Raw genomic sequence first — 21,064 nt, forward strand, 5'->3', positions numbered from 1 at the left:
CAGTTCCACACACACTGAATCTCACTGGGATATAGTTCCACACACACTGAATCTCACTGGGGTATAGTTCCACACACACTGACTCTCACTGGGATGCAGTTCCACACACACTGAATCTCACTGGGGTATTGTTCCACATGCACTGACTCTCACTGGGTTACAGTTCCACACACACTGACTCTCACTGGGATGCAATTCCACACACACTGAATCTCACTGGGGTATTGTTCCACATACACTGACTCTCACTGGGATACAGTTCCACACACACTGAATCTCATTGGGATATAGTTCCACACACACTGAATCTCACTGGGGTACCTGTTCCACACACACTGACTCTCACTGGGGTACAGTTCCACACACACTGAACCTCAGTGGGATATAGTTCCACACACTGAATCTCACTGGGGTACCTGTTCCACACACACTGACTCTCACTGGGGTATAGTTCCACACACACTGAATCTCACTGGGGTATAGTTCCACACACACTGACTCTCACTGGGATACAGTTCCACACACACTGAATCTCACTGGGATATAGTTTCACACACCCTGAATCTCACTGGGATATAGTTCCACACACACTGACTCTCACTGGGATACAGTTCCACACACACTGACTCTCACTGGGATATAGTTCCACACACACTGACTCACTGGGATATAGTTCCACACACACACTGTCTCTCACTGGGATATAGTTTCACACAAAGAACAAAGAACAAAGAACAATACAGCACAGGAACAGGCCCTTCGGCCCTCCAAGCCCGCGCCGCTCCCCGGTCCAGGATTGAATCCCGAATCCAGGATCCCCACCCAATTTTCCAGCCTATCTACACACCAATATCCCATCCACCGAGCTGTCCCTCACAGCTACGATGCTTCGTTCATCACAACCTATTAACTTACCCCCACCCCCCCATTCCAGACCATGTGATCTCCAGGGAGAGGCGAAAACCCAGAGTGAAAAACCCCAGGGCCAATATGGGGAAAAAAAAAAAAAATCTGGGAAATTCCTCTCCGACCCCCTGAGGCGATCGAAACGAGTCCAGGAGATCACAATGGCCCCGATCGGAAAATGCTTCCCAACCCTAGTCATTTCCACTTCCACGAACACCATATGAATCCCCTGCCCCCGAGACAGGTTCCCAACTATCCGCAGTCTCGCTCTGTACTGGCACCAGCAAGATGATCGTAGAATGAAGCCTTGAAACGAGAAACCAGGAACAATTAGCCCGCGCCGCTCCCTGGTCCAAACTAGATCACTCTTTTGTATCCCTCCATTCCCACTCCGTTCATATAGCTGTCTAGATAAGTCTTAAACGTTCCCAGTGTGTCCGCCTCCACCACCTTGCCCGGCAACACATTCCAGGCCCCCACGACCCTCTGTGTGAAATATGTCCTTCTGATATCTGTGTTAAACCTCCCCCCCTTCACCTTGAACCTATGACCCCTCGTGAACGTCACCACCGACCCGGGGAAAAGCTTCCCACCGTTCACCCTATCTATGCCTTTCATAATTTTATACACCTCTATTAAGTCTCCCCTCATCCTCCGTCTTTCCAAGGAGAACAACCCCAGTTTCCCCAATCTCTCCTCATAACCAAGCCCCTCCATACCAGGCAACATCCTGGTAAACCTCCTCTGTACTCTCTCCAAAGCCTCCACGTCCTTCTGGTAGTGTGGCGACCAGAACTGGACGCAGTATTCCAAATGCGGCCGAACCAACGTTCTATACATCTGCAACATCAGACCCCAACTTTTATACTCTATGCCCCGTCCTATAAAGGCAAGCATGCCATATGCCTTCTTCACCACCTTCTCCACCTGTGACGTCACCTTCAAAGATCTGTGGACTTGCACACCCAGGTCCCTCTGCGTCTCTACACCCTTTATGGTTCTTCCATTTATCGTGTAGCTCCTCCCTACATTATTCCCACCAAAATGCATCACTTCGCATTTATCAGGATTGAACTCCATCTGCCATTTCCTTGCCCAAATTTCCAGCCTATCTATATCCTTCTGTAGCCTCTGACAATGTTCCTCACTATCTGCAAGTCCTGCCAGTTTTGTGTCGTCCGCAAACTTACTGATCACCCCAGTTACACCTTCTTCCAGATCATTTATATAAATCACAAACAGCAGAGGTCCCAATACAGAGCCCTGCGGTACACCACTAGTCACAGGCCTCCAGCCGGAAAAAGACCCTTGCACTACCACCCTCTGTCTTCTATGACCAAGCCAGTTCTCCACCCATCTAGCCACCTCCCCCTTTATCCCATGGGATCCAACCTTTTTCACTAGCCTACCATGAGGGACTTTGTCAAACGCTTTACTAAAGTCCATATAGACAACATCCACGGCCCTTCCTTCGTCAACCATTTTGGTCACTTCTTCAAAAAACACCACCAGGTTCGTGAGGCATGACCTCCCTCTCACAAAACCATGTTGACACGCACTGACTTTCAATGGGATACATAGAACAGTACAGCACAGAACAGGCCCTTCGGCCCACGTTGTTGTGCCGAGCTTTGTCTGAAACCCTGATCAAGCTATTTCCTCCCTATCATCCCGAAGTACTCCATGTGCCTATCCAATAGCTTCTTAAATGTTCCTAAAGTTTCTGACTCCATTATCACTGCAGGCAGTCCATTCCACACCCCAACCACTCTCTGAGTAAAAAACCTACCTCGGACATCCTTCCTATATCTCCCACCATGAACCCTATAGTTATGCCCCCTAGTTACCACTCCATTCACCCGAGGAAATAGTCTTTGAACGTTCACTCTATCTATCCCCCTCATCACCTTATAAACCTCTATCAAGTCTCCTCTCAACCTCCTCCGCTCCAAAGAGAAAAGCCCAAGTTCCCTCAACCTTTCCTCATAAGACCTGCCCTCCAAACCAGGCAGCATCCTGGTAAATCTCCTTTGCACTCTTTCCAGTGTCTCCACATCCTTCTTATAGTGAGGTGACCAGAACTGCACACAATATTCCAAATGTGGTCTCACCAAGATCCTGTACTGTTGCAGCATAACCCCACAGCTCTTAAACTCAAACCCCCTGGATACAATTCCACACACTGACTCACTGGGATATAGTTCCACACACACTGACTCTCACTGGGGCACATGTTCCAGAGGTCAATTATGAGTTAACCACATTGTTATGGGTCAGAAGGCCAGATTATCAGTTTAGGGACCTTCCTACTACAATCTCTGTCTTAACTATCAACTCAGGCCTCCAAGCTGGGAACCTTCCTGCAATCATTATGGATTAGGCCCTCGGATCTCTGGAGTGACACGTGAACCGATTGAGCCACATCGACACCTCGGTTACACTTGTAAACAAGCATTCCAACTCTGGCCTCTACCTGGGGACAACGGTTTGGCAGCTTGGGCCTTGCACATGGCTCTGTGAGCTGGGGCTGGGCCTCGCTGCTCTGGAGCCTGGGATTTGAGCTAAGGCCTGGGCCTTGGGCTGGGCTTCCTGCAGGCAGTGCCCCACGCTGAGACTGATGGGCAAGAAATCTAACTCTGTCCTTTTTGTCTGTTTGCAAACAGTGAGCGCCTGTTTATGGACATGGCTGACCGGTTGGCAGAGGACGGTTGGAAGGAGCTTGGCTATGAGTATGTGAACATAGATGACTGTTGGGCAGCAATGAAGAGGGACTCACAGGGACAGCTGGTTGCTGATCCCCAACGATTCCCCAGTGGAATTAAAGCTTTGGCTCAATACGTGAGTCAAGATTTTACCCCTCTCCTGTGCCTCTTTGTTTCTCTCTCCCTGTCCCCTCGGACTGTGTGCGTATATATGCATGTTTCTTTTATTCATTCATGGGACATAACTGTTGCTGGCTGGCCAGCATTTATTGTCTGTCCCTAGTTACCCGAGGGCAGTTGAGAGTCAACCAAATTGCAGTGGCTCTGGAGTCACATGTAGGCCAGACCAGACAGATTTCCTTCACTAAAGGACATTAGTGAACCAGGTGGGTTTTTCCGATAATCGACAGTGGTTTCATGGTAAAAAAATTCTCATTTTGCCAAGGACTAGTAAATCTGCTTCCTGTGGTTACTGATCCTCTTCCTAAAGGAAACCGTACCTAATGGTTTTAAACCATCTGTGTAATTTTCCCTCGCGATGTTCCCTGCTGTGCGAAACATGGTGTGGGCTTCTCTTTTCTCTCCACAGAACTGAAGTCCGTTTATCCCTGGTACATTTTCCTCTACACCCTCTTCCTCAGGGCTTTGACATCCTCCCCAATGTGTGAGACCCAGAATTGGACATGGCACTCCAGCTCGGGCCTAACTGATTATTTATAATGGTTCAGCCTGACTTGCTTATATAGAATCACACAGAACGTGCAGCAACAAAGTGGGCCTTTCATCATCATTGTTCTGTGTGGCTATTTATGATAGAATCCCTACAGCATAGATGGAGGCCATTCAGCCCATTGAGTCTGCACTAACTCTCTGACACAGCATCTTAGACACAAAGGGGCAATTTAGCATGGCCAATCCACTTAACCTACACATCTTTGGACTGTGGGAAGAAACCAGAGCACTTGGAGGAAACCCACGCAGACACGGGGAGAACGTGCAAACTCCACACAGACAATGACCCAAGCTGGGAATTGAAACCAGGTCCCTGGCGCTGTGGTTACTATTACTAAACGATTACTATTACTAAAGAGGTAGTGCTTGGTAGGCTAATGGGACTAAAGGTAGACAAGTCCCTGGGCCCGGATGGAATGCATCCCAGGGTACTGAAAGAAATGGCAGAAGTAATAGCAGATGCGCTGGTTGTAATTTATCAAAATTCGCTGGACTCTGGGAAAGTGCCGGCTGATTGGAAAACAGCTAATGTGACGCCACTGTTTAAAAAAGGAGGTAGACAAAAGGCGGGTAACTACCGGCCGGTTAGCTTAACGTCCGTAGTTGGGAAATTGCTGGAATCCATCAGTAAAGAAGAAATAGCAGGACACCTGGAAAAAAATGGTTCGATCAAGCAGACGCAGCATGAATTCATGAAGGGAAAGTCGTATTTGACGAATTTACTGGATTTTTATGAAGATGTAACGAGTGCGGTTGGCAGAGGGGAACCAGTGGATGTGGTGTTTTTGGATTTCCAGAAGGCGTTCGATAAGGTGCCTCACAAAAGGTTGCTGCAGAAGATTAAGGTACACAGAGTTGGGGGTAAAGTGTTAGCGTGGATTGAGGATTGGCTATCTGACAGGAAGCAGAGAGTTGGAATAAATGGGTGCTTTTCTGGTTGGCAGTTGGTGACTAGTGGCGTGCCGCAGGGATCGGTGCTGGGGCCTCAACTGTTTACCAGATACATAGACGATCTGGAGGAGGGGACCGAGTGTAGGGTAACAAAGTTTGCGGATGGCACAAAGATGAGTGGGAAAGCGAATTGCGTGAAGGATGCGGAAAGTCTGCAGAGAGATTTGGATAGGCTAAGTGAGTGGGCGAGGATCTGGCAGATGGAGTATAACGTTGACAAGTGTGAGGTTATCCACTTTGGAAGGAATAATAGTAAAATGGATTATTATTTAAATGGTGAAAAATTACAACATGCTACTGTGCAGAGGGACCTGGGGGTCCTTGTGCATGAATCGCAAAAACTCAGTTTGCAGGTGCAGCAGGTAATCAAGAAGGCAAATGGAATGTTGGCCTTTATCGCGAAGGGGATGGAGTATAAAAGCAGGGAGGTCTTGCTGCAATTGTACAAGGTACTGGTGAGGCCGCAACTAGAGTACTGTGTGCAATTTTGGTCCCCTTATTTGCAGAAGGATATATTGGCCTTGGAGGAAGTACAGAGAAGATTCACCAGGTTGATACCAGAGATGAGGGGGTTAACTTATGAGGAGAGATTGAGTAGATTGGACCTGTACTTGTTGGAGCTTAGAAGGCAGAGGGGAGATTTTATAGAGACATATAAGATAATGAAGGGGTTAGATAGGGTAGAGGCAGAAAGACTCTTTCCACTTAGAAAGGAAACAAGAACTAGAGGACACAGCCTCAAAATAAGGGGGAGTCAGTTTAGAACAGAGTTGAGGAGGAACTTCTTCTCTCAAAGGGTAGTGAATCTCTGGAATTCTCTGCCCATTGAAGCAGTGGAGGCTACCTCGTTAAATATGTTTAAGTCACAGGTAGATAGATTTCTGATCAATAAGGAAATTAAGGGTTATGGGGAGCGGGCGGGTAAGTGGAACTAAACCACTATCAGATCAGCCATGATCTTATTGAATGGCGGGGCAGGCTCGAGGGGCTAGATGGCCTACTCCTGCTCCTATTTCTTATGTGAGGCAGCAGTGCTAACCACTGCTGCACACAGTGGCTGCTAAGGTGTGTACTTAGGTGAAATTATGGTATGCACAATCCTACTTTCTTTTTGTTTCCACCCAAATTACAGGCATGGACAAGTTGGGCCGAAGGGCCTGTTTCCATGCTGTAAACCTCTATGACTCTAAACAATGGCGACATGAGGAAACCGTTTTTACACAGCCTGTATCTAGGATCTGGAATATGCTGCCTGAGATTTTTGATTTGATTTATTATTGTCACATGTATTGGGATACAGTGAAAAGTATTGTTTCTTGCGCGCTATACAGACAAAGCAAACTGTTCATCGAGAAGGAAAGGAGAGAGTGCAGAATGTAGTGTTACAGTCATAGCTAGGGTGTAGAGAAAGATCAGCTTAATGTGAGGTAGGTCCATTCAAAAGTCTGATGGCAGCAGGGAAGAAGCTGTTCTTGCGTCGGTTGGTACTTGACCTCAGATTTTTTTATCTTTTTCCTGATGGAAGAAGGTGGAAGAGAGAATGTCCGGGGTGCCTGGGGTCCTTAATTATGCTGGCTGCTTTGCTGAGGCAGTGGGAAGTGTAGACAGAGTCAGTGGATGGGAGGCTGGTTTGCGTGATGGATTGGGCTACATTCCATGACCTTTTGTAGCTTCCTGCAGTCTTGGGCAGAGCAGGAGCCATACCAAGCTGTGATACAACCAGAAAGAATGCTTTCTATGGTGCATCTGTAAAAGTTGGTGAAAGTCGTAGCGGACATGCCAAATTCTCTTAGTCTTCTGAGAAAGTAGAGGCATTGGTGGGGCTTTCTTAACTATAGTATCGGCATGGAGGACCAGGACAGGTTGTTGGTGATCTGGACACCTGAAAACTTGAAGCTGTCGACCAAAAGAGAGTGTGGTGGAGGCAGATTTAATTGAGGCTTTCAAAAGGGAATTGGATAATTATCTGCAAAAAATAATTGCAGAAATGCGGAGAAAAGGGCAGGGGATTAGTACTGAGCCGACACACAATATGGGCTGAGTGGCCTCTTGTGCTATCACCCCGTGTCTAATTCCATGATTTTCTACTTGTAAGCTCCACCGAACTTTCCCAACATCCTTGAAGGTGTCGGCCCCAGTCAAGGAGCTTGTGGGATGGTTGTTCCCTCACTCACTTTTCAGCAAGGCAAGAGACGCAAATATTGACAAAACAATGAAACGGATTGCCAACTTCCATCTCACCTGCTTCAGTGAAGGCCGTGGCTTTGAGTTACCAACCATTCAAGTGTCTTGCTCGCCCTCTGAACTTTGGCCAGAGGCCATTGTGTCAGTCACTTTGAGACCTGTGCTAACTGGTTCCTTCACTGGGCCTCAGTCTGCATTGCTGCTCTGCTTCATCACTGACCTTTCACATCTCGGGCCTAGCTTTGACCCAGCCCACTTTGATGGTATGAAAGCCTCGCCAATCTGTCTTACTGTTGAATGCAAGACTCCCAGACAAAAGAGGCTTGACACGGTTTGGGAACGGGGGGATTTCTGGCCACCACTTCAATCGTTCAATTTGCCATTTTCTGTGTTAAGGCAGCAATTGGAATCCAAGATGGCTGGAGATAGACACCAGAGCAGAAGGAGCCCATTCAGCCCTTTGAGCCTGCTCAAATGGTGGCGACATGTGGCACAGTGGTTAGCACCGCTGCCTCACTGCGCCAGGGACCCGGGTTCAATTCCCGACTCAGGTCACTGTCTCTGCGGAGTCTGCACATTCCCCCCGTGTCTGCATGGGTTTCCTCCGGGTGCTCCATTTTCGTCCCACAGTCCAAAAGACGTGCTGGTTAGGTGCATTGGCCATGCTAAATTCTCCCTCAGTGTACCCGAACAGGCACCGGAGTGTGGCGACGAGGGGACTTTCACAGTAACTTCATTGCAGTGTTAATGTAAGCCTACTTGTGACAATAATAAATAAACAAATGAGTCATGACTGCTCTGTGTCATAGCTCTGCCTTGGTTCTATAACCCTTTAATATCCTTGTCCAACAAAAAAAAAGAGATGTTTCTCTGCATCTTGTTTCACAGGTCCATTCGAAAGGCTTGAAGCTTGGCATTTATGGAGATCTGGGCACCTACACCTGTGGTGGATATCCAGGCACCACGCTGGACCAAATTGAGTTGGACGCTCGCACCTTTGCCTCTTGGGGTGTGGACATGTTGAAGTTGGATGGCTGCTACTCCAACTCCTCCACCAAGGCTCTGGGTGAGTACAGGAGTCACTGGCCAAACCAGGCCCACTCCACTGTGACAAAGTTGAGAGAGTAAACATTCCCTGAGCTTTCCTGGCAGGGAGTCAGAGAATTGCTGCCGAGGTTAGGATCCCCGACTCATGGCAGGATGGTCATACAGCACAAAGTGAGGCCATTCAGCCCATCGTGTCTGTAGCAGCTCTTCATTAGATCTATCCGATTGGTCCTGCCCCCCTGCTCTTTCCCATAACCTGAGAAAGTTTCCCTTCCAACTCTCTTTCGAAAGTTATTATAGAATCTGTTCAGGCGGCACATTCTGGATCATCACAGCTCCCTACATAAATTCATTTCTCCTCCTCCCTAATGGGCTCTTTTTGGCCATTACACGGGGGTGTATCTTAAATCTGTGTCCTCTGGTTACTGACCCTTCTTGCTTCAATCATTATTGTGGGGTTGGTTTAGCTCAGTTGGTTGGATGGCTGGTTCGTGATGCAGAACGACGCCACAAAGTGGATTCAATTCTCTTACTGGCTGAGGCTATTCTCAATTTTGCCCCTCGCCTGAGGTGCCCTCAGGTTAAAATCACCACCAGTGAGCTCTCTCCCTCATAGGGGAGAGCAGCCATTGATCACCTGGAGCTATGGTGACTTTACCTTTAGTCGTTACTGGATGTTAATAGCCAGACAGTCAGGAGTGCAGCATCCACCCGGCCTGATCTTTGTTCTCTGTCCCAGCAGCAATAGCTAGCATTCCTGCTTCAGAGTCTGGGGCTCGTTGGTTCCAAGCTCCAGAGGCTTGAGCCCATTATCCAGACACTGAGGGTGCATTGCACTGACAGAATTGCAGATGAGACATTAAATTGAGGCCCTATCTGCCCTCTGAATGTGAAAGATCCCCTGGTACTATTTCAAGCAAGAACAGAGAAGTTCTCCATGGTGCCTTGGGCCAATATTTATCCCTCAACCAATGTTGGAAAACAAAACAGGTTGTCCAGGCATTAGTCGTTTGCGGTTTGTGAGAGCTTGCTGTGCACAAATTAACGGACATTCCCTACATATGACAGGTTTTATTTTATTCGTTCATGGGATGTAGCTAGGCCAGCATTTATTCCCCGTCCCTGCGGGCAGCTCAGAGTCAACCACATTGTTGTGACCCTGGAGTCACATGTAGGCCAGACCGGGTGAGGATGGCAGATTTCCTTACAACAATCGGCACTGGTTTCATGGTCATCAGCAGAGTTTTAATTTCCAGATTTTTATTCAATTCTAATTTTTTAAGGTTTAAAGTTTATTAGTGTCACAAGTAGGCTTACATTAACACTGCAATGAAATTACTGTGAAAATCCCCTAGTTGCCACACTCCAGCACCTGTCCGGGTACACTGACCCCAGAGCTTTACCCCGAGTCTCTGGATTACTGCGCCACTGCCTCCCCTTGGTGATTATACTTCCAAAGTACTTGCTTGGCTGTAAAGCGCTTTGGGATATTCCGCAGGAATGCAAGTTGATAGGCTAAAACTAGCTATAAATATAAGATCGTCACCAACAAATTCAGTTGGGAATCCAGAAGAAGCTTCTTGGCTGGAATTTTACCGTCCCGTCCGCCACGGGAATCGGAGCGGGCGAGGGACGGACAGTGGAAAGGTCCATTGATACCCCTTGTCTCATTGGACAGGAAAGAAACTGTTCCTGATCACCACCTAGTGGCCACTACCTGTAAATGCCATGTGACATGCCACTGTTTACATAGAATTTTAATTCATACGCCAGGAATTTCTGCCAGCCCCCCCCCCCCCCCCCCCCCCGGGTGGTGGAGGCAGCTCTCCATTCCCCCCCTCCCCCCGGGTGGTGGAGGCATCTCTCCATTGGCTGTTGGCAGGATCTTCCAGTCCCACCAAAGTCTACAGTGTTTTGTATGGCTCGCCTGCCCAGCTGGGGGGGGAAAGCGGAGAAGAAGATCCCACCGGCGGGAAGGGAAAATTCTGCCCTAAAATGGTTACTCAGGCAGTTTGCATGTTAAATATCAATGCAAAAATGTGACCGGATGAAGTTGGGTGTGAATAGATTTGCATAAAATATAATGTTTATCTGATTCCTGATATGGGTACTCGGGGGGGGGGGGGCTGCTTTTCTTGTCTGCCAAGTTTTCCTCTTTCTCCTGACGGAGTGAACATGGTGTTGGGGCCTGATTTCACGGGTGCTGCTCATCCTTCCATTAGCTCCAAGTTGCAGAATGATGGGTTTTTAACTCAGCACTTTGCGGTTTTTTTTAAACAGGTTATCCATTGATGTCGAAGGCACTGAATGCCACAGGCAGGCAAATTGCCTTCTCCTGCAGCTGGCCAGCTTATGAAGGAGGGCTGCCCCCTAAGGTAAGGCCGCAGAACACGGTGTGCACCTCTTATAGGCCGAGGGAGCAGAGAGGGTGAGGCAGCTATTTGTGGAACAGGAGGGACGGCACGGTGGCACAGTAGTTAGCACTGCTGTCTCACGGCGACAGGGACTCGGGTTCAGTTCCAGCCTCAGGTGACTGTCTGTGTGGACCTTCTCCCTGTCTCTGGGTGCTCCAGTTTCCTACCACACTCCAAAGATGTGTGGATCAGGTGGTTTGGCTATGCTAAATTGTCCCTTAGTGTCAGGGGGATTAGTGGGGTAACTACATGGGGTTGTGGGGATAGGGTCTGGGTTGGATTGTTGTCATTGCAGACTTGATGGGCTGAAAGGCCTCCTTCTACACTGCAGGGATTCCATGATTAACTCACACAGAATGATATCAAATGCACAGCTTACCAGCTGCCTAATAAAATGATGCCAGTGTTAATGTTCCACACTTCCTACCCCTCAGCATCTCACTCCACCAGCTTTCTATTCCTTTCTTCCTTATAAAGAATGGTGAGAATTCCTTCCAGAGCCTCACTTAGATTTGGAGCCACGCTCTGGACTTTACAGGAATGAGTGACGATGACAAGTGTTGTGTTCAAATGACAATGTTATTAAATAATGATTACATAATATGACAATTATAATTGATATTATATAAAAAGAGAGTAATAAGTTAAAAGGGGAAGGGTTTTGTTCATTTCTGAAGGAAAGAAGACCGATGTTTGTTTAAACAAAAACCCCCAATTTGGTCTGTTCCACAGCAGTTTCCATGTCACCATTACCTCGGTACATACATTGCCAAGCCACTGAGTAATCCCAATGGGTGGACGCTTCAGTCAGTCCATAAGATATAGGAGCAGAATTAGGCCGTTCGGCCCATCGATTCTGCTCCGCCATTCAATCATGGCTGATACCCCATTCAACCCCATTCTCCTGCCTTTTCTCCGTAACCTTTGATCCCCTTTCCAATCAAGAACCTATTTATAATAACTCCAGGAGTCGGCTGTGCTTTTATTACACAATTGGAAATCAACAATAACCACGAGCCTGTGGTGAACACAGCAGGTCCCAACCAGGACTAAAAGGTTAATGCACTCTTTATATAGGACTTGGTGTACGAGCTCCACATGGCTAATTACCAGCCTCAGGGAGCTCGTATTCAACTGACCCAACGAGGAGGTCAATTAGTGATTCCCCATGCAGATCATGGGAGTTATCACGCTATCTCTGTCTTAAATACACTCAATGACCTGGCCTCCACAGCCTTCTGTGGCAATGAATTCCACAGATTCACTACACTCTGGCTGAAGAAATTCCTCCTCATCTCAGTTCTAAAGGGTCGTCCCTTTACTCTGAGTTTACCAGGTTTAACAGGCTGATTCCTGGGATGGCAGGTCTGTCATATGAGGAGAGACTAAATTGGTTAGGATTATATTCACTGGAGTTGAGATGAGTGAGAGGGGATCTCATAGAAACTTATAAAATTCTAGCAGGGTTCGACAGGGTAGATTCAGAAAGAATGTTCCCGGTGGTGGGGGAGTCCAGAACTAGGGGTGATAGTTTGAGGATAAGGGGTAAACCTTTTTAGAACTGAGGTGAGGAGAAATTTCTTCACCCAGAGGGTGGTGAATGTGTGAAATTCACTGCCACGGAATGTAGTTGAGGCCAAAATGATGTGTGATTTCAAGGAGAAATTAGATAAAGCTCTTGGGGCTAAAGGGATATGGGGGGGGGGGGTACCCATCTCTACTACTACCTCTGGCAGCTTGTTCCAGACACTCACTACCCTCTGTGTGAAAAAATTGCCCCTCTGGACATTTTTGTATCTCTCCCCTCTCACCTTAAACCTATGCCCTCCAATTTTAGACTCCCCTACCTTTGAGAAAAGATATTGACTACTGGCTGATCTATGCTCCTCATTATTTTATAGACCTCTATAAGATCACCCCTCAGCCTTCTACGCTTCAGAGGAAAAATGTCCCAGTCTATCCAGCCTCTCCTTATAACCCAAACTATCAAGTCCCGGTAGCATCCTAGTAAATCTTTTCTGCACTATTTCTAGTTTAATAATATCCTTTCTATAATAGGGTAACCAGAACTGTACACAGTATTCCAAGTGTGGCCTTACCAATGTCTCATACAACTTCAACAAGACGTCCCAACTCCTGTATTGAATCCGATTGGGTTCGAATCCCGGCACGGGTCGCTGTCTGTGGAGTTTGCACAATCTCCCCGTGTCTGCGTGGGTTTCCCCCGGGTGCTTCGGTTTCCTCCCACAGTCCAAAGATGTGCGGGCTAGGTTGATTGGCCATTCTAAATTGCCCCTTAGTGTCCCGGGATGCATAAGTTAGAGGGGTTAGTGGGTAAATATGTAGGGATATGTGGATAGGGCCTGGGTGGGATTGTGGTCGGTGCAGACTCGATGGGCCGAATGGCCTCTTTCTGCACTGTAGGATTCTATGATTCTATGAATGTGATGCATGATGTGGAGATGCCGGCGTTGGACTGGGGTAAACACAGTAAGAAGTCTCACAACACCAGGTTAATTTGGTAGCAAAAGCCACGAGTTTTCGGAGCGCTGCTCCTTCGTCAGGTAAGTGGGGGTTCTGTTCACAAACAGGGCATATAAAGACACAAACTCAATTTACAAAATAATGGTTGGAATGCGAGTCTTTACAGATAATCAAGTCTTAAAGGTACAGATAAAGTGAGTGGAGAGAACATAGAACATTACAGCGCAGTACAGGCCCTTCGGCCCTCAATGTTGCGCCGACCTGTGAAACCAATCTAAAACCCATCTAACCTACACTATTCCAATATCATCCATATGTTTATCCAATGACCCTTTAAATGCCCTTAATGTTGACGAGTCCACTACTGTTGCAGGCAGGGCATTCCATGCCCTTACTACTCTCTGAGTAAAGAACCTACCTCTGACATCTGTCCTATATCTATCACCCCTCAATTTAAAGCTATGTCCCCTCGTGCTAGCCACCACCATCCGAGGAAAAAGGCTCTCACTATCCACCCTATCTAATCCTCTGATCATCTTGTGTGCCTCTATTAAGTCACCTCTTAACCTTCTTCTCTCTAACAAAAACAGCCTCAAGTCACTCAGCCTTTCCTCATAAGACCTTCCCACCATAGAAATCATAGAAACCTTACAGTGCAGAAGGATGCCATTTGGCCCATCGAGTCTGCACCGACCACAATCCCACCCAGGCCCTACCCCCACATATCCACATATTTACCCGCTAATCCCTCTAACCTATGCATCTCAAGACTCTAAGGGGCAATTTTTAACCTGGCCAATCAACCTATCCCGCACATCTTTGGACTGTGGGAGGAAACCGGAGCACCCGGAGGAAACCCACGCAGACACGAGGAGAATGTGCAAACTCCACACAGACAGTGACCCAAGCCGGGAATCGAACCCAGGTCCCTAGAGCTGTGAAGCAGCAGTGCTAACCACTGTGCTACCGTGCCGCCATACCAGGCAACATCCTGGTAAATCTCCTCTGCACCCTTTCCAATGCTTCCACATGCTTCGTATAATGCGGCGACCAGAACTGTACGCAATACTCCAAGTGCGGCCGCACCAGAGTTTTGTACAGCTGCAACATGACATCATGGCTCCGAAACTCAATCCCTCTACCAATAAAAGCTAACACACTGTACACCTTCTTAACAACCCTATCAACCTGGGTGCCAACTTTCAGGGATCTATGCAAATGGACACTGAGATCTCTGCTCATCCACACGACCAAGTATCTTACCATTAGCCCAGTACTCTGTATTCCTGTTACTCTTTCCAAAGTGAATCACCTCCTACTTTTCCGCATTAAATTCCATTTGCCACCTCTCAGCCCAGCTCCGCAGCTTATCTATGTCCCTCTGTAACCTGCAACATCCTTCCGCACTGTCCACAACTCCACCGACTTTAGTGTCATACGCAAATTTACTAATCCATCCTTCTACGCCCTCATCCAGGTCATTTATAAAAATGACAAACAGCAGTGGCCCCAAAACAGATCCTTGTGGTACACCACTAGTAACTGAACTCCAGGATGAACATTTCCCATCAACCACCACCCTCTGTCTTCTTGCAGCTAGCCAATTCCTGATCCAAACCACTAAATCACTCTCAATCCCATGCCTCCGTATCTTCTGCAATAGCCTACCATGGGGAACCTTATCAAACGCTTTACTGAAATCCATATACACCACATCAACTGCTTTACCCTCATCCACCTCTTTGGTCACCTTCTCAAAGAAATCAATAAGGTTTGTGAGGCACGACCTACCCTTCACAAAACCGTATTGACTATCCCTAATCAAATTGTTCCTTTCTAGATGATTATAAATCCTATCTCTTACAATCCTTTCCAAAACTTTGCCCACAACAGAAGTAAGGCTCACTGGTCTATAATTACTAGGGTTGTCCCGACTCCCCTTCTTGAACAAGGGGACAACATTTGCTATCCTCCAGTCTTCTGTAGACAATGACGACATAAAGATCAAAGCCAAAGGCTCTGCAATCTCCTCCCCAGCTTCCCAGAGAATTCTAGGATAAATCCCATCCGGCCCAGGGGACCTATCTATTTTCACACTTTCCAGAATTGCTAACACCTCCTCCTTATGAACCTCAATCCCGTCTCGTCTAATCGTCTGTATCTCAGTATTCTCTTCGACAACATTGTCTTTTTCCTGTGTGAATATTGACGAAAAATATTCATTTAGCACCTCTCCTATCTCTTCGGACTCCACGCACAACTTCCCACTACTGTCCTTGACTGGCCCTAATCTTACCCTCGTCATTCTTTTATTCCTGACATACCTATAGAAAGCTTTAGGGTTTTCCTTGATCCTACCTACCAAAGACTTCTCATGTCCCCTCCTGGCTCTTCCTAGCTCTCTCTTCAGGTCCTTCCTGGCTAACTTGTAACTCTCAAGCGCCCTAACTGAGCCTTCATGTCTCATCTGTACATAAGTCTCCTTCTTCCTCTTCACAAGAGATTCAACTTCTTTAGTAAACCACGGTTCCCTCGCTCGACCACTTCCTCCCTGCCTGACAGGTACATACTTATCAAGGACACGCAGTAGCTGTTCCTTGAACAAGCTCCACATTTCAATTGTGCCCATCCCCTGCAGATTTCTTCCCCATCCTATGTATCCTAAATCTCACCTAATCGCATCATAATTTCCTTTCCCCCAGCTATAACACTTGCCCTGCGGTATGTACCTATCCCTTTCCATCGCTAAAGTAAACGTAACCGAATTGTGGTCACTGTCACCAAAGTGCTTACCTACTTTGAAGGGGCGGCACGGTAGCACAGTGGTTAGCACTGCTGCTTCACAGCTCCAGGGACCTGGGTTCGATTCCCGGCTTGGGTCACTGTCTGTGTGGAGTTTGCACATTCTCCCCGTGTCTGCGTGTGTTTCCTCCGGGTGCTCCGGTTTCCTCCCACAGTCCAAAGATATGCGGGTTAGGTTGATTGGCCATGCCAAAAATTGCCCCTTAGTGTCCTGGGATGCGTAGATTAGAGGGAATAGCGGCTAAAAAGATGTAGGGATATGGGGGTAGGGCCTGGGTGGGATTGTGGTCGGTGCAGACTCAATCGGCTGAATGGCCTCTTTCTGTACTGTAGGGTTTCTATGATTTCTACCTCCAAATCTAACACCTGGCCTGGTTCATTACCCAGTACCAAATCCAATGTGGCCTCGCCTCTTGTTGGCCTATCTACATACTGTGTCAGGAAACCCTCCTGCACACATTGGACAAAAACTGACCCATCTAAAGTAAGATGAGAGAGGGTTAAGTAACAGAGAGGGTTAAGCACAGGTTAAAGAGATGTGTATTGTCTCCAGACAGGACAGTTAGTGAGATTTTGCAAGCCCAGGCAAGTCGTGGGGGTTACAGATAGTGTGACATGAACCCAAGATCCCGGTTGAGGCCATCCTCATGTGTGCGGAACTTGGCTATCAGTCTCTGCTCAGCGACTCTGCGCTGTCGTGTGTTGTGAAGGCCGCCTTGGAGAACGCTTACCCGAATATCAGAGGCCGAAAGCCCGTGACCGCTGAAGTGTTCCCCAACAGGAAGAGAACACTCTTGCTTGGTGATTGTCGAGCGGTGTTCATTCATCCGTTGCCGTAGCGTCTGCATGGTCTCCCCAATGTACCATGCCTCGGGACATCCTTTCCTGCAGCGTATCAGGTAGACACCGTTGGCCGAGTTGCAGGAGTATGTACCGTGTACCTGGTGGATGGTGTTCTCATGTGAGATGATGACATCCGTGCCGATGATCCGGCACGTCTTGCAGAGGTTGCTGTGGCAGGGTTGTGTGGTGTCGTGGTCACTGTTCTCCTGAAGGCTGGGTAGTTTGCTGCGGACAATGGTCTGTTTGAGGTTGTGCGGTTGTTTGAAGGCAAGAAGTGGAGGTGTGGGGATGTCCTTGGCGAGATGTTTGTCTTCATCAATGACATGTTGAAGGCTCCGGAGAAGATGTCGCAGCTTCTCCGCTCCGGGGAAGTACTGGACGTTGAAGGATACTCTGTCCACCGTGTTTGTCTTCTGAGGAAGTCGGTGCAGTTTTTCGCTGTGGCGCATCGGAACTGTTGATCAATGAGTCGAGCGCCATATCCTGTTCTTATGAGGAGATCTTTCAGCTTCTGGAGGTGTCTGTTGCGATCCTCCTCATCTGAGCAGATCCTGTGTATACGGAGGGCTTGTCCGTAGGGATATGGCGCTCGACTCATCCATCAACAGTTCCGATGCGCCACAGTGAAAAACCGCACTGACCTCCTCAGAAGACAAACACGGGACACGGCAGACAGAGTACCCTTCGTCATCCAGTACTTCCCCGGAGCGGAGAAGCTACGACATCTTCTCTGGAGCCTTCAACATGTCATTGATGAAGACGAACATCTCGCCAAGGCCATCCCCACACCCCCACTTCTTGCCTTCAAACAACCGCACAACCTCAAACAGACCATTGTCCACAGCAAACTACCCAGCCTTGAGGAGAACAGTGATCACGACACCACACAACCCTGCCACAGCAACCTCTGCAAGACGTGCCGGATCATCGACACAGATGCCATCATCTCACGTGAGAACACCATCCACCAGGTACACGGTACATATTCTTGCAACTCGGCCAACGTTGTCTACCTGACAGAAAAGGATGTCCCGAGGCATGGTACATTGGGGAGACCATGCAGATGCTACGACAACGGATGAGTGAACACCGCTCGACAATCGCCAGGCAAGAGTGTTCTCTTCCTGTTGGGGAACACTTCAGCGGTCACGGGCATTCGGCCTCTGATCTTCAGGTAAGCGTTCTCCAAGGCGGCCTTCACGACACACGACAATGCAGAGTCGCTGAGCAGAGACTGATAGCCAAGTTCTGCACACATGAGGACGGCCTCAACCGGGATCTTGGGTTCATGTCACACTATCTGTAACCCCCATGACTTGCCTGGGCTTGCACAATCTCACTTACTGTCCCGGCTGGAGACAATACACATCTCTTTAACCTGTGCTTAACCCTCTCTCCACTCGCATTGTCTGTACCTTTAAGACTTGATTACCTGTAAAGACTAGCATTCCAACCATTATTTTGTAAATTGAGTTTGTGTCTTTATATGCCCTGTTTGTGAACAGTACTCCCATTTACCTGACGAAGGAGCAGCGCTCTGAAAGCTCGTGGCTTTTGCTCCCAAATAAACCTGTTGGACTTTAACCTGGTGTTGTGAGACTTCTTATTGAATGTTTTGACCATGCTGAATGCCTTCTTCACCACTCTGTCCACCTGTGACTCCACTTTCAAGGAGCTATGAACATGTACCCCGAGATCTCTTTATTCTGTAACTCTTCCCAATGTCCTACCATTAACTGAGTAAGCCTGCCCTGGTTCAATCTGCCAAAATGCATCACCTCGCATTTATCTAAATTAAACTCCATCTGCCATTCGTCAGCCCACTGGCCCAATTGATCAAGATCCCGTTGCAATCCGAGATAACCTTCTTAACTGTCCACTATGCCACCAATCTTGTTGTCATCTGCAAACTTACTAACCATGCCTCCTATATTCTCATCCAAATCATTGATATAAATGACAAATAACAGTGGACCCAGCACTGATCCCTGAGGCACACCACTGGTCACAGGCCTCCAGTTTGAAAAACAACCCTCTACAACCACCCTCTGGCTTCTGTCATCAAGCCGATTTTGTATCCATTTAGCTACCTCACCCTGGATCCTATGAGATTTAATGTCATGCAACAACCTACCAAAGGCTTTGCTAAAGTCCATGCAGACAACATCAACTGCACTGCCCTCATCTACCTTCTTGGTTACCCCTTCAAAAAAGCAACATCTCCTTTAAGGCCAAATTCAGGCTGCCTTTCCAGCCTCTCGAGGCCTTGGTACAGTCTTTCCCAATCTTATTTATTCTTTTCACGTGTACTGCAAGGCCATGCAGACTTCACAATGTGCAAGTTGTTTACGCAGCTATTGATGGTGTCTCCTCATCTGTCATCAATCAAGATATTATTCCATTTTAATCAAGCTGCATCTTCCAATGCTTCAGATGACCACATCACACAAGATTACTCAGCGACTTGCTATGTAATCCCAAGGGTCACAGAATGAAGTCGAACAGTACCTTTGATCACAATCAAAAAGCAACTTATTTTAGTATTCTAATGGCAAACAAGATTTAGTCTAAACAAATCATCAGCCATGTTCTTATTAAATGGTGGAGCAGGCTTGAGGGCCTACTCCTGTTCCTAGTTCTTATGTTCTGAAACACCAGCAGCTTGGCACTTCATCTGAGAAACAAGGTCTACAAAAGCAGGTCACTAATGATTATTACCGTGGCACAGTGGTTAGCAGTGCTGCCTCACAGCGCCAACCACCCAGGCTCTTTAAAGATCAACAGAAAGCCACGAAAAAAGTTTTAAAGAAAAGTAAGATGGATTATGAGAGTAAACTAGCTCAGAATATAAAAACAGATAGCAAAAGTTTCTACAAATATATAAAACGAAAAAGAGTGGCTAAAATAAACCTTGAGAGGATGAGAAGGGGGATGTAATAACTGGAAATGAGAAAATGGCTGAGGCATTGAACAGGTATTTTGTGTCGGTCTTCACAGTGAAAGGCGCAAATAACATACCAAAAATTGATGATAGGAAGGCTATGGCAGGTGAGGACCTAGAAACTATCATTATCACGAAAGAGGTAGTGTTGGGCAAGCTAATGGGGCTAACGGTAGACAAGTCTCCTGGCCCTGATGGAATGCATCCCAGGGTATAAAAGAGATGGCGGGGGAAATAGCAAATGCACTAATGGTAATTTACCAAAATTCGCTGGACTCTGGGGTGGTTCCCGCAGATTGGAAAGCAGCAAATGTGACGCCACTGTTTAAAAAAGGAGGTAGACAAAAGGCAGGAACTATAGGCCGGTTAGCTTCACTTCTGTAGTAGGGAAAATGCTTGAATCTATCATCAAGGAAGAAATAGTGAGACATCTGGATATAAATTGTCCCATTGGTAAGACGCAGCATGGGTTCATGAAGGGCAAGGTCATGTTTGACTAATTTGGTGGAATACTTTGAGAACATTACAAGCGCAGTGGACAATGGGGAACCTGTGGATGTGGTGTATCTGGATTTTCAGAAGGCATTTGACAAGGTGCCGCACCAAAGACTGCTGCATAAGATTAAGGTGCACGGTGTTACGGGTAATGTATTAGCATGGATAGAGGATTGGTCAACTAACAGAAAGCAAAGAGTGGGGGTAAATGGGTGATTTTCAGGTTGGCGATCAGTGACTAGTGGTGTGCCTCAGGGATCCGTGTTGGGACCGCAGTTGTTTACGATTTACATAGATGATTTGGAGTTGGGGACCAAGTGTAGTGTGTCAAAATTCGCAGATGACATTAAGATGAGTGGCAGAGCAAAGTGTGCAGAGGACGCTGAAAGTCTGTGAATGGATATAGATAGTCTAAGTGAATGGGTGAGGGTCTGGCAGGTGGAGTACAATGTTGGTAAATGTGAGATCATCCATTTTGTAAGGAATAACAGCAAAATGGACTATTATTTGAATGGTAAGAAATTGCAGCATGCTGCTGTGTAGAGGGACCTGGGTGTCCTTGT

The 21,064-nt window shown here is 47.4% G+C and overlaps 1 protein-coding gene across 2 annotated transcripts in view; it reads left to right on the forward strand.

Moving 5' to 3' along the window:
* The window catches only part of naga (N-acetylgalactosaminidase, alpha), a 266,612-nt gene that overhangs the window by 211,194 nt on the left and 34,354 nt on the right, over positions 1-21,064 (forward strand). For both annotated transcript variants that reach the window (XM_078237640.1, XM_078237639.1), the window contains exons 3-5: positions 3,570-3,744; positions 8,364-8,541; positions 10,803-10,897. In XM_078237640.1, coding sequence (XP_078093766.1) covers positions 3,570-3,744; positions 8,364-8,541; positions 10,803-10,897 — 448 coding nt within the window. The remainder of the gene's footprint in view (positions 1-3,569; positions 3,745-8,363; positions 8,542-10,802; positions 10,898-21,064) is intronic.

The sequence above is a fragment of the Mustelus asterias genome, chromosome 21 (genome assembly GCF_964213995.1).
Source record: "Mustelus asterias chromosome 21, sMusAst1.hap1.1, whole genome shotgun sequence".
Classification (NCBI taxonomy): Eukaryota; Metazoa; Chordata; class Chondrichthyes; order Carcharhiniformes; family Triakidae; genus Mustelus; species Mustelus asterias.